Source organism: Penicillium arizonense (genome assembly GCF_001773325.1).
Source record: "Penicillium arizonense strain CBS 141311 chromosome Unknown PENARI_contig015, whole genome shotgun sequence".
In the NCBI taxonomy this organism is placed as follows: Eukaryota; Fungi; Ascomycota; class Eurotiomycetes; order Eurotiales; family Aspergillaceae; genus Penicillium; species Penicillium arizonense.
Genome location: NW_019173292.1, coordinates 612578 through 624798, shown reverse-complemented (window position 1 = coordinate 624798; position 12221 = coordinate 612578). Strand labels below are relative to the sequence as shown.

The following is a 12221-nucleotide window of genomic DNA, read 5'->3' as shown; positions in this document are numbered from 1 at the left end:
AGCTCGTGCGTTTGACGCTAATATCGCATGGGCCGAGCAAGCACAGTCACAATCTCCATCAGACAAGGTCAATAGCCCGGACCGAAAATGCCGCGCAGAAAGTAGACACCTGACACTATCAATTGATCCTGAGAATATGAAATTGGCCCTTACGTCTTATTGTGCCACTGAACTGACCCTCGGCAGGTGTCCCGTTTCAAGAAGGGAATAGCTTCATTTTCCGTCCGGGGCCGTTGCCGCCATCCAATTAGGGCCCAATCACAACGCCCCCTCGCATTCCCCAACCTCGCTTCCCCAGACACTAACTGAATGAGCGGTTGAATTCTACCATGAATCCCTCTGACTTGGCTCTTGTTCCATGATAGGTGCAAAAATAATACAACCCCAAAGCCTACATTCCAGTCTAGGTCTAGACGCAACGGCGAACATGTTGGACGACGAATCTGCTTCCCTCTCCTCAACCTCGATGGCCATATTAGCCTGAAAGCCCCGAAATGGGCTGACTTTAGTCTCACGCAACTTGAACAACCTTTTCTCCACAATCCCCTCGGAGCGAACTACTGCACGGGGATCTTGCGCCAGTCGCAACGCGCAGCGACATATATAGACGATGATCCCCGGTCCAGGGGCCTAGCTACAGCTACGGGATAATAGTTCACGCACTTAGTCCTCTGTCTCTGCCATGGCGACCATTACTGATACCGAGATTGCGTTGGAGAAGTCAGCCGCCCACCATGTCGAGGATACATTGGGCGCCGGCGCCATCATCGAGGCCAAACAGGCGAGTGACGATGAACACAACCAGACATTGATGCAGTCCCTGCGGGAGAATCGCAAGGCTGTCATGTGGTCGGTTCTCATCTCCATGTCCATCATCATGGAGGGATACGATACCATCCTCATGGGTAACTTCTTCGGCTACCCCGAGTTTCAGAAGAAGTATGGACAATACTATGGCAGTGATATTAAATGGCAGGTTTCTGCGCCTTGGCAGACAGGTCTGAGCATGGCCAGTACTGTTGGCTGTATCTTTGGTTAGTCCTCTTACTGTTCAGTCAGCGACAAGACTGACATGCACAGGCGGTATCCTCAATGGATGGTGCGCATCCCGGTACGGCTACCGAATCGTAATGGTGGTTGCCCTGTTCTTCCTCACGGCATTCATCTTCATCACCGTCTTCGCCAACTCCGCAGCAGTCCTCCTAGTCGGACAGATCTTCTGTGGGTTCTCCTGGGGTGTATTCGCAACCATCGGACCCGCGTACGCATCAGAAGTCTGCCCAACCAACTTGCGCGGATACCTAACCACCTATGTGAACATGTGCTGGGCCATCGGCCAGCTCATCGCCTCAGGCGTGCTATACGGACTCGTCGGCCGAGCAGACCAATGGTCCTACCGAATCCCCTTCGCCCTGCAATGGATCTGGCCCGTTCCACTGATGGCCATCTGCTGGATCGCACCCGAGAGCCCCTGGTGGCTGGTTCGACAAGACCGATTGGAAGACGCAAAGCGCAGTATCCGCCGACTGGGCGGTAGCAAGACCGAAGATCAGATCAACGGCCAACTAGCGATGATGGTGCACACGATCAAAATCGAAGCCGAAATCGAAGCCGGTACCACCTACGCAGACTGTTTCAAGGGCGTCGACCTGCGCCGCACAGAGATCTGCTGCCTCACCTTCGTCGGACAAATCCTCTCCGGTAGCACGTTCGCCTACTCGCCCACATACTTCTTCCAGCAAGCCGGCATGCCCACCAGCCGCTCCTTCCAATTGGGCGTCGGGTGCACAGGCGTCGCCTTCGTGGGAACCTTCCTGTCCTGGTGGCTAATCTCCTGGTTCGGACGACGAACCCTATACGTCTGGGGCCAAGGAATCCTCTGCACAATCCTCTTCCTAATCGGCATCGTCAACGCCGCATCGCACACCAACGGCGCAATGTGGGCCCAAGCGGCCTTCTGCTTCCTCTGGCTCTTCACCTACTCCCTAACCGTCGGCCCAATCGCCTACGCCATCGTCTCAGAGACGTCCTCCGTGCGCCTGCGTCCGCTGACAGTCTGTCTAGCCCGAACAGCCTACCAAATCATCAACGTCGTCTCCCAAGTCCTCGAACCGTACTTTATGAACCCGACCGCATGGAACGCATCCGGCAAAACAGGGTTCTTCTGGGGCGCGACAGCGCTGGCTATATTCCTGTGGGCGTTCTTCAGGCTGCCCGAACCAAAAGACCGGACCTATGCCGAGCTGGACATTCTCTTCGCCACCAAGGTCCCCGCGCGCAAGTTTGCGCAGACGAAGGTTGACGCTTATGCGGTTGGGTCATCCTCGTCGCAGGAGGGCCTTGTACGAGCGGAGACGGAGGAGCCCAAACAGTGAAATTGGAAGAATGAAATGAAGTGAAATGAAATGAAACGACGGCGAGACTGGCGCTGCATTAATGGGTTGATTAGCTCGTTTCATATGACTTTGCTGAGCCAAATACAGTTTACAGTTTAATATTTACTATTTCCATTTGCGGAATAGCGTAGCTCTGGGGCGTTGGAAGGATGTGCGATGTGCGGCTCTTAGATCTGTATTCAATATTACAATGGCTATGTACTGTATCAAAGAATGAGACTATTGTCTCGAAAACAGGACATTGTCGCGCGGTTGGTCGGCAATTTCAGGCGAGGCTATGATCGACTTTCATGTGCAAGGCTGAGCTAGTCAATAATGAGACTTCGTTAGTTCATAGTATTGGGTTGCCTACCTATTAAGTTATTGGATTTGAAGATCATTTTGCGACCATGTTGATCAAGTGACCATATCAGGCCAATACAAAAGTCCCAGATGTACAGGCAAACCTGATTGCTGTGCATTCGCTTAATCCCCACTCGATGATCGTTCCCATAAAAAGTGGTTCCCCTGGACGGCTTTCAGTAGTGTTGGGGTATTAACATCGTATTTTGTCGTAATTATACATATAATATTAAATAAATAAAATATCATGAATCGCGCACAGAGACTCTAACAGATCTCTCCACCTTCCACGGCGAAGGATTGAGATCTTCCTCACTACTGCTGGGCGCAGCCCGCCTCGAACCCATGATAGTCGTAGTCACGCCATGGTCATCATGTTCGCTCCCCGTCCAGAGCTGATTGGCATCATGCTGGGAGGCGAGTTTCGAGTGCGAACGGGACGAGCGATGAAAACCGGCGACATTACCGGAAAGGGGAAAGGACCGAGGCGTTCGGCTGTGGCTCGAGGAGCCGTCGCGAAGAAAGCGGACGAGGGGTCTGAGGGTTGTAAGACAACCCGCAGTGATGCCGAGGCCTGCTTCGACGTTGGACCAGATGGAGATTTGGTAAGTGTTGTCTGATCTCGTTAGTCAATGTCAATCATCCGGATATAGTGGGACATACACAGGAATTCCTGATCCTTGTAATGATGAACAAATGGAATGCGAACAATAACCGCAGCACTCGCACTAGAACAAATTAGCGAAATGAACCTGGAAATTGGAATAGCCGAAACGAACATGCAACCGATACCCAAAATCCCAGCAATAGCGCCCTTCGTGCGGCGATTCATGCGCAAATTCCAAATCAACGCCACGGGCAGTAGACCAATCGTCAAATCAGTGACCGCCGCGCCGACACTGTACAAGTACGCAATGCCAATAAGGGTATCTTTATTAACGCACGAGCCCTCAGCCCCGGGCTGCATCTGATTCCAGAAGAAGTCGACGGGCGAGCATTGGAACATGGTGAAGAAGAAGAAAACGAGGCCAACGGCAGTGGCGAGAACCATGGCGGCGTAGAGAATGTAGGCGTGGATACGATCGACGGTGATGCGGAGGAGGGCGATGATGATGGAGATCTTTGCGACAACGCAAGTCAAGACGTAGAAGATTTGGCCGAGCCACCAGCACTGATGTAATGTGAGTCGGTATTTCGTTGGGGTCCGATGAGGGTATAGTCATACCAGTAATGCGCGATGCAAATAGTCCGGATGAAGCATGAAAAAGGCCAATGGCCTACCGATTCCATATTTACTTCCTATGATACCACAGATGGCGAAGATGAGGTTGAGGCCCTATGCGAATAGTATGCGATTAGCATGGTCACAATCGAGGTAACGGAGGAGGGATACTCACCATGGCCAACACCATAATACTATCATCCCACCCAAAAGCACGAACAATGCGCGTGCGAACAAAGATGCGGAGTGCAACACTAACAAGGGAAATACCCAGGAAGACAGAAGTCACAACCAGGATAGCCCTGCTGCGGCTTGCATCGATAGTTGCGACATCCATAGTCAAGCAGAGGGTATGGGGAATCCCATCCGCAGGTTGAAGGAGAGAAGGGAGAGGTGCATTGGTGAAGATCAGACGGCTCCAAATCCCCGTGGTAGACCATGAGAAGTGGGGGAATCTATAGGGTCGAGTCTATTCGATGGGATCCGCAATTTTTGGGCCGTATTGTATTGTAGCCGGTTTGGTCTAGTCCCTAGTCCAGGAGTCTGCATATGCCTATGTTTCGGTCTAGTACATGTGGATAAGATGAGCGTTCTCCTGTTTCGCCTTCAGTCTCTTACAGTACGTGTATTCTGCTCTCCTTTTCCTGTGCTTCAGGCGAACGGGATAGGCGCAGCCTCCCGGACCATGGAAAAGTCTAAGCGATGCCGATCGGTGATTGGCGAGGCAGTGAGCTCCGGGCTTTGTCGGGCGGATCTGGTTTGGTGGAGTCGAAACCTGTCGCTTACACTCTTCTTTTTTGGTTTCTGCACGGGTGTAGCTCCAAATACAGTTGCAAACTTAGTTCTGCCAAATTTATACTTCGCGCCAAACTGCCTGACAGTATTAACCTCGGAGACCATCCGCTAATTATATCATCTCATTTTGCCAACCTTCCCCATTGGGCCTAGTGTCGCTGGGAACCATAGATCTGATCCCATCGAACCGTGCGCGTCTATTCCGCTGACTATACGATGTAGCCGCCACTCACTCATGTTGGAACGGGTTATTGCATTTCAATGCAGATCATACATACTATAAAGCAGGAGAGTTCATGGAAGTTAAAATAAAATAGAGCCATTGAGAATATCTTCACACTATTTCTCGCCGTATGTACAGTACACCGCTGATGAAACCGGGTCATCCGGAACGGGTCAAATCCCCGCGGGAGCAACCCCGACTCACCCGGGAACCTTAGAACAATCGAGGAGACTTCCTATTTTGTCTCAAGCTCAAGCAGAAGCGCTAGGTGAAGCAGTAGGCGGGCCACCGATAGACATCGACATAGAACCACTGGGAGCACCACCACCGCCACTGCCGCCACCGAACGAACTATCAGAGTTCTCATGACCACCATTAGCATCGTGGTATGCGGCAATGGAGTAGTACGAGTTATCCGTATAATCATCAGTAGCGTTAATACCAATCTGAATCCAAGCAAACAACCCATCATCCAGATCATCACCGAGGTAGATATACTCCGGGAAGGGATCATAAGCACTATCAGCCTGCTCAATACTCCACATGTCCTCAGCGTTGGTGGTGATGCTTTGCGTGTTGGTGTTGTAGGGATAAGTATCCTCGACGGCGGAGCGGAGGACCTCGTTCCAGAAGAGCTGGCCGATGTGGGCGACGCTGCCGGTGCCGACTTCGAGAGTCTTGTTTGGGAGGAGGGTTGCGTTCAGGTGGGTGAGGAGGTGGGTGTGGGTTGCTCGGCCTTCATAGTGGCCTGGGAAGATGCTTTCGAAGGTGGCTACGCCGTCGCGGTCTGTTTGTTGGATGCCGCGTAGGTAGGTCGAGTCCCAGCCATCTGCGGCGTAGTTGCCTGACTCTGAGATTCCACTGATATATTTGTTAGTCGGGTTTCTTGTAAGGTACGGATGGGGAATGATGCGTACCTGTATACACCAGTGGCATTGGCTTGCCAGATGTCAACCAGCGCACCCTGCACCGGTCTGCAGGTATTGATATCAATGTACTGCACCTCAAGGAAAACATCGACACCATCGGAGTACAAGTCCTCCTTGACATTCTGGCGCACAACCTCACCCCAGACATAGTACGGGCCGTCGGTGACGGTAGGAGACAGAATGCAGCTAGTATTAGCAGCAAAGACCATAGACTCAGGAGTCGCGGGGCTATAATCCAAAATGCCAGTGCGGTTATGGTCAATAGCCTCCCACTTCTCCAGAGCAGCAAGGTTACGGCGCCACTTCTGAGGAGCTGCAACGGGTAAGCATGCATCCCGAAGTAAACGCAATCAAAGGCACACTTACTGGCAGTGATGCCGCGCTTCTTGCGCAGGTTCTGGACGGTGTGCGAGCGACGAGCAATGCTCCGCTTGTTCAATTCGCGGGCGTGCAGGGTGCTTTCGCAAGCACCGAGAGAGCGCTTGGCATGGGCAGCCATGGCGTCGCGAGCGTGGACCTCACGCTTCACGTGGTGAGGGTCATGCTTCTCGCCTGGGTGAGCGATGGCGGGAGCTGCCAAGCATGCAGCAGCTACGGCGAGGAATTTGCAAAGCTGGACCATGATTGAGAGCGGATTATCCAAGATGATTATGTTGATAGCTCTTCACATCTAGCACAGCGAGAGTCTGGATTTATACCCTTCTCTCCCTGCCATCCTCGACTCCTGACGCGTGTCCGTTCGGCAGATTAACAGCATCGTGAAAGCACCGACGTTCTGCACGTCCAATGCCTTAGACCTGACTGGCAGTGATTCTGGGCGTATCCGGGATAGAAGCTGCTTGGCGCCGCGTCAACCCCTTGAGAAAGGCGGGAGTTGGGTGTTTTTGCCCCACGAGGTTAATCAATTCAAGCAGGGATCGCCGGGGCAGGACGAATCATCGTTGTTTGATTCGAAAGAATGTCGTTTAGGGCGGGCTTTGAAGGTTGACGTTTGATGTCTCGACTTTTGGCTGGGGATTGCGACGCGTGGCTGATTCAGCGGAGCATGGCCACCTCAGCCACGAGCATTGAGGATTCGTGGACTTCTCCAGGGTCGTTTGACCTGCTCGGGGGCTTATTCAGCGGAGAATTTGCTCCGAGGCATCAAATATGACGACGTTTGTGTTGCAGCCTTCCAAGGCCGCTAATTGATTGTAGTTTGGTTGCGTTACATGGTTGAAAAGTGATAATTGCGTTGTGCGTTGCGTTGGACGGGAAGAGCCATATATGCATCATCACCATTTGATAGATGGTTGCCTATGCTTGCTGCAGGTACGAGACCAGAGGACTCAATCCTCTTCGGATGTCAATCTAAAAGTGGTTGGTCTCCGATATCCACTTGATCTCTGCGTGTTTCGAGTTAGGGGCGGCAGTGCAGTGCCAAATTTAACCAAATCACAAATGAATTATATTTTATTGGAGGAGTTGAGATTCATGGCTTCTCTAGGCATCTCCAGGCATGAAATGCCTGCTTCGCCAAGCATGAACCTAGTGATCAGCATTGAACCTACCATATAGAGTATAGTTCGGGAGAAATACTCTCGATTAAATAGGATCTCTCTTTCATGGAGAAGAGGTCAGACCTAAACAACCTCGTTGGCCTGGACATACATGCTTCCGTAGCGTCATTCATCGTATACAGTTTTAACACAGAAGAGGACTGATAACATGGTCTTATTTGCTTGCTTTAGCTTAGAAACTGATGATCTTTGGTATACATTTTTGTATTCCTTCTTCGACATGCATTGGCATTACTGGCCTCACGTTGACGTGCACATTCGAAGCCTCGAATCTTATACATCCATAGCACTCATGATACCTTTATTCAAGTTGCCCTTTAGTGCTTCTTGGTGTTTCAGGGATCAAACGCAAGGATTTGCTTGTTATTATTGGGCCCTGCACCTAGTCAAATCCTCGTTGCGACATGTACATGTAGTACAAGCCGACCGCAAAAATATGACCTGATAGACATAATAAAACAAGGTGAATGATGATAAAGACTAGCTTTGAGGTCTGGTTGGCACGATTCGGTACTAGGTTGATTAATATACTGTCCGAGCATTGCAGCCTGTCCCTCCACACTGCCCTCCTACCAGACCGACGAGTTTTCCATGGACCCCAGGGTCGTTCAATCTAACAGGGAGTCTGTGTCTCCGTGTGCCTCGTAATACTTCATTGGGTAGAATATATAACTCAGGTACTAGTTCCGCATTTTAGTTCTTGTAAAAGTATATATATCTCTGGTGGACCTGCGCACCCCTATCTCAGCAATTATCGTGGAACAAATTCATTCAAATTAACTGACAATAATGCGCTACACTCTTTTCATTCTACTTATGAGTTTGTGTGCTCCTCCCACACTCGCCCTTTGGAGGGACGACTTAACGGTATGATGCCCAGCCTGCGCCTGACACTCTTTGTAAACTCCAGATGGAATAGAAGAAGTGCTGCGAGACCCATCCAGGATGCCAACTTGAGAAGTGACATCTAGAGTGAAGGATCGATCAGAGCCTCCAATAATCATGAAGGAGAGGGAAAAGGTGTTTGTGCAGGTTAATTTGAAATATCACATCTTATCTATAATTATGCTGCTGCTTTTCCGAAACGCCAAGTGTAGAAAAAACACCACCAAACACCTCTTTCTCCAATAATATGTACTCTACATGCTCGTCAGTAGATGATTAAATGCTCTCTGTTTTATCGTTTGCGAAGAGAGACAAAAATGATAAACAGGAACTCATCGCACATCCGTCTTCTCCGACTGTTGATCCTTCTCCGACTCGTCTTCACCCGGTTCAAACATAGCCTCACGCATGAATGGGCTGCTTCGACGAATAGCCGGACCCTTGATCACTAGTACCACTGGGACGACCGAGAGAGCAATACCAACAAACCCGAGCAAAGAGCCAGCCCAACCATAGCCCAATGTATCGAACAGCTGGAACGATGCGAGAGGCAGGAATGCACCGAAGCTATTACGGCCCAGCGAAGCAGCCGACAAAGCCGAAGCTGCGTACTTCTCATAAGCATCAGTCAAATAATTGACCACAGCCATGTAAATAGAGTAGATCCCGACACCAGTACAACCAATTCCAAGCGTCGGCACAATCCAATGGATAGAACCATTCCCAGTACTAGCCCAACCATACCAGAACAGCCCAGCGGCAAACAAAAGACTGCCAGGAATAGAAGTATACAACCGCGCTTCAGGAATCGGCCTCCCAGGACGTTCACGATTCCTACCTGCAGAATTGAGATAGATCCAGTCTTGAATCGGGTTAAATACCGTGCCAATCACAGCGCCTCCCGAGATAGCCAGCTGAACGAGACCGGTTTGGAATGTGCCCCAGCCATAATTTGCACTAAAAGTTTGCGCGACACTGGAGAAGAAGAGGAAGAGAATTCCCCACGCGAAACTAACCCACAACGTGAAGAAAGTCACGACAGGCTCGGTGATGAGCATTCGTGTCGGACGCTCGAATGATATTTGGAGGAGCTTCCAGACACCCGTACTGTTTAGATCAGCTTCGGCGTAAATAGCCCGACCTGTCTCTTTGCGTAGCTTTTTGGCACGTTTCTTCAAGATCACGTCTGCGCGAGTCTCTCGGAGAATCAACCAGAAAACTGGGATCAACGCTGCGTTATAGATGATCTGAATATAAAAGATCCTGTTTATAATCAGCAGGGTTCAGACAGAATATCCGAGGATATAAGATCTTACCATCTCCACGGATCGTTCTTATGTATCTCTTGAATAGCGGAACCAATGAACGGCCCCAAAGCAATACCAATCACACTCGTGAATCCAAAAAGCGACATAGGCAAGCTTCGAGCTTTGTTACCATACCAAACATCACTGATACTTCCACCGACAATATTAATCGACACAGAAGAAGCGCCACCCCCAAAGAATCTAGTAACGACCAGTGTAGCAAAGTTCTGCGCGAAAGCCGAGGGGAAAAGAGACACGACGAGAATGAAGTATGCAATAAAATAACCAGGCATACGACCCGACGACTCAGTCAATGGTACGAAGATCAGAGGCCAGAATGCAGCACCCATATTCCAAGACGTTGTCGCCCATGCTAGATTGGGAAATGGCTCATTCTGAACGTGGAAGCGTTCGGCCATGTAATTGTTTCCAGCGCCGTATGATCCCGCGGGGAGACCGGTCAAGATGGAACTGTGCAATTGTTAGCTTTGTTTCAGTTGGATGGGTGGTGGGACTGACATGAAACAGACTGTCAAGGTGAGAACCCATTTGTAGGTCTTGCTCCAATTGAATCTGGGATTGTTAGTTACTACTGTTTGGCTTGGTTCCTCCAGCCTTACGGGTTATCTGGGTCATCTGGACCACTCCAGGTATGGATCTCGATATCCTGGCTTCCGCGTAGAGGGTGACGGCCCACGTGACCGATGTGAGTATCTTTACGGAAAAAGGATCTGACTCTAGTAGGATCTTAGCAGAGGTACGTGCACCCTAAAGAAGTCAAAGCTCCCACCTTGAAAGAAAGGAGTCGTCAAAATTGTTATGATGCAGGGTACTCGCTGTAGATGATCGGTGTACGAGTGGGCCTATGCCGTCTAGCCCGGGCTGAGTTGAGGGAATTCCCCCCGTTTCACTTTCCATGACGAGAAAACGGCAGAGAAGTCACTGCAAATTGTATTTTCTGGCAGCTCTCAAGTGGCTGAGTAACCAATTTTGTTCTTTATACACCGCTGAGTCAACGACTTCCATTCCATTGTCGTTTTCGTCATTCAACCCTCTCTCTAGATCTCCCCGCGGGTCCCCACTAGATCCCGATAGACTACCATGGTCTGACATGGCTCAATTGGGGCAATCCCCGTAGGCGAGATGCATGAGCAGTCGTGTGTTGGTCGAAGTATACTCGGCCTTGGCACTTACTTGGAAGTGGGGTAAAGCTCGACTGCCCGCCTTTTGGTGTTCCTGACCGGGCAACAGCTTTCCGAGTATATTACAGAGAACATTCCAGAATTGCAGTGAATTGAAGCTTGAAGCTCATATGATATCAGTTTCGGTGAACGTGAAGGGAATTGAATGGAAGGCTCGACAGTTGCAAGTCATGATGTCACAGTCCCACCCTCATGCATCTCCACCGTCGAACTTGAAGTCATTGGATGCGTGGAACCGAGTTAGAGACAACCTGATTGAGCCAGGCGCAGGCCCCTGCCCAGAACAGCGTCTGATGTCAGCGCTAAGAGATAGCCAGACCATGAAGTCATTGGACGAATCGACGTATTTAAACCAGCTCTGAACCAGGGAAAGTTAGATCTGTAGCTTCAATTTCTCAATCCTCTCTTCTCTATACCTCTCCTCTATACCTCTTGTCCTTCAAACCTTTTAAACCCAAACCGCCATTATGCCTATCCCCGTCCCCAAGGCCAACCGCCTCCTCGACCTTTTGAGCCTCAAGGGCAAGGTGGTTGTCGTCACTGGCGCCTCCGGAGCCCGCGGCATGGGTATCGAAGCCGCCCGCGGCTGCGCCGAGATGGGCGCTGACCTCGCCATCACATACTCTTCCCGTCCCCAGGGTGGTGAGAAGAACGCCAAGGAGCTCGCCGAAGAGTACGGAGTCAAGGTCAAGGCCTACAAGTGCGACGTCGGCTCCTGGGAGAGCGTGGACAACTTTGTCAAGGAAGTGATCAAGGACTTCGGCAAGATCGACGCCTTCATCGCCAACGCCGGTAAGACCGCTGACGCCGGCGTCCTCGAGGGCTCAGTCCAGGACTGGGAAGAAGTCATCCAGACCGATCTGACCGGCACCTTCCACTGCGCCAAGGCGGTCGGCGCACACTTTAAGCAGCGCGGCACCGGCAGCTTCGTCATTACCTCCTCAATGTCTGGACACATCGCCAATTTCCCCCAGGAACAGACCTCCTACAATGTCGCCAAGGCTGGCTGTATTCACATGGCCCGGTCGCTCGCCAACGAGTGGCGCGACTTTGCTCGTGTAAACAGCATTTCTCCTGGTTACATCGACACTGGTCTGTCCGACTTTGTTGCTAAGGATATCCAGGACCTGTGGATGTCTATGATCCCCATGGGCCGCAATGGTGACGCTAAGGAGCTGAAGGGTGCTTATGTCTACCTGGTCAGCGATGCCAGCACCTACATGACTGGCAATGATTTGCTCATTGACGGTGGTTACTGCTGCCGGTAAACGAATGTACGATAAAACGACTTTGATTTAGCTTATGATTTAATGGGATACATCCACTTTACCTCCACGTTCCACTTTTCTTTGCTTTATTTC

The 12221-nt window shown here is 50.8% G+C and overlaps 5 protein-coding genes across 5 annotated transcripts; 2 read left to right on the top strand and 3 right to left on the bottom strand.

Moving 5' to 3' along the window:
* Window positions 1-682: 682 nt before the first annotated feature.
* On the top strand, window positions 683-2375 carry PENARI_c015G10918 (uncharacterized protein; the record flags this gene model as incomplete). The annotated part of the gene is made up of 2 exons (XM_022633900.1): window positions 683-1034; window positions 1081-2375. 2 exons carry the CDS (start codon window positions 683-685, stop codon window positions 2373-2375), a joined length of 1647 nt encoding a protein of 548 aa, XP_022486307.1.
* A 608-nt stretch (window positions 2376-2983) lies between these two features.
* PENARI_c015G08684 (putative integral membrane protein) lies at window positions 2984-4297 on the bottom strand (the record flags this gene model as incomplete). Its single annotated transcript, XM_022633847.1, has 5 exons — window positions 2984-3354; window positions 3402-3466; window positions 3518-3909; window positions 3964-4074; window positions 4136-4297. The coding sequence occupies 5 exons, from the start codon at window positions 4295-4297 to the stop codon at window positions 2984-2986; spliced, it is 1101 nt and encodes a 366-aa protein (XP_022486442.1).
* A 932-nt stretch (window positions 4298-5229) lies between these two features.
* PENARI_c015G00385 (intradiol ring-cleavage dioxygenase) lies at window positions 5230-6529 on the bottom strand (the record flags this gene model as incomplete). Its single annotated transcript, XM_022633662.1, has 3 exons — window positions 5230-5839; window positions 5896-6220; window positions 6274-6529. 3 exons carry the CDS (start codon window positions 6527-6529, stop codon window positions 5230-5232), a joined length of 1191 nt encoding a protein of 396 aa, XP_022486482.1.
* Window positions 6530-8683: 2154 nt separating this feature from the next.
* Window positions 8684-10771, bottom strand: PENARI_c015G04114 (uncharacterized protein; the record flags this gene model as incomplete). The annotated part of the gene is made up of 5 exons (XM_022633749.1): window positions 8684-9614; window positions 9668-10129; window positions 10178-10231; window positions 10279-10395; window positions 10662-10771. The coding sequence occupies 5 exons, from the start codon at window positions 10769-10771 to the stop codon at window positions 8684-8686; spliced, it is 1674 nt and encodes a 557-aa protein (XP_022486472.1).
* Window positions 10772-11327: 556 nt separating this feature from the next.
* On the top strand, window positions 11328-12128 carry PENARI_c015G02257 (SDR family oxidoreductase; the record flags this gene model as incomplete). Its single annotated transcript, XM_022633707.1, has 1 exon — window positions 11328-12128. One exon carries the CDS (start codon window positions 11328-11330, stop codon window positions 12126-12128), a length of 801 nt encoding a protein of 266 aa, XP_022486259.1.
* Between the last annotated feature and the right edge of the window lie 93 nt (window positions 12129-12221).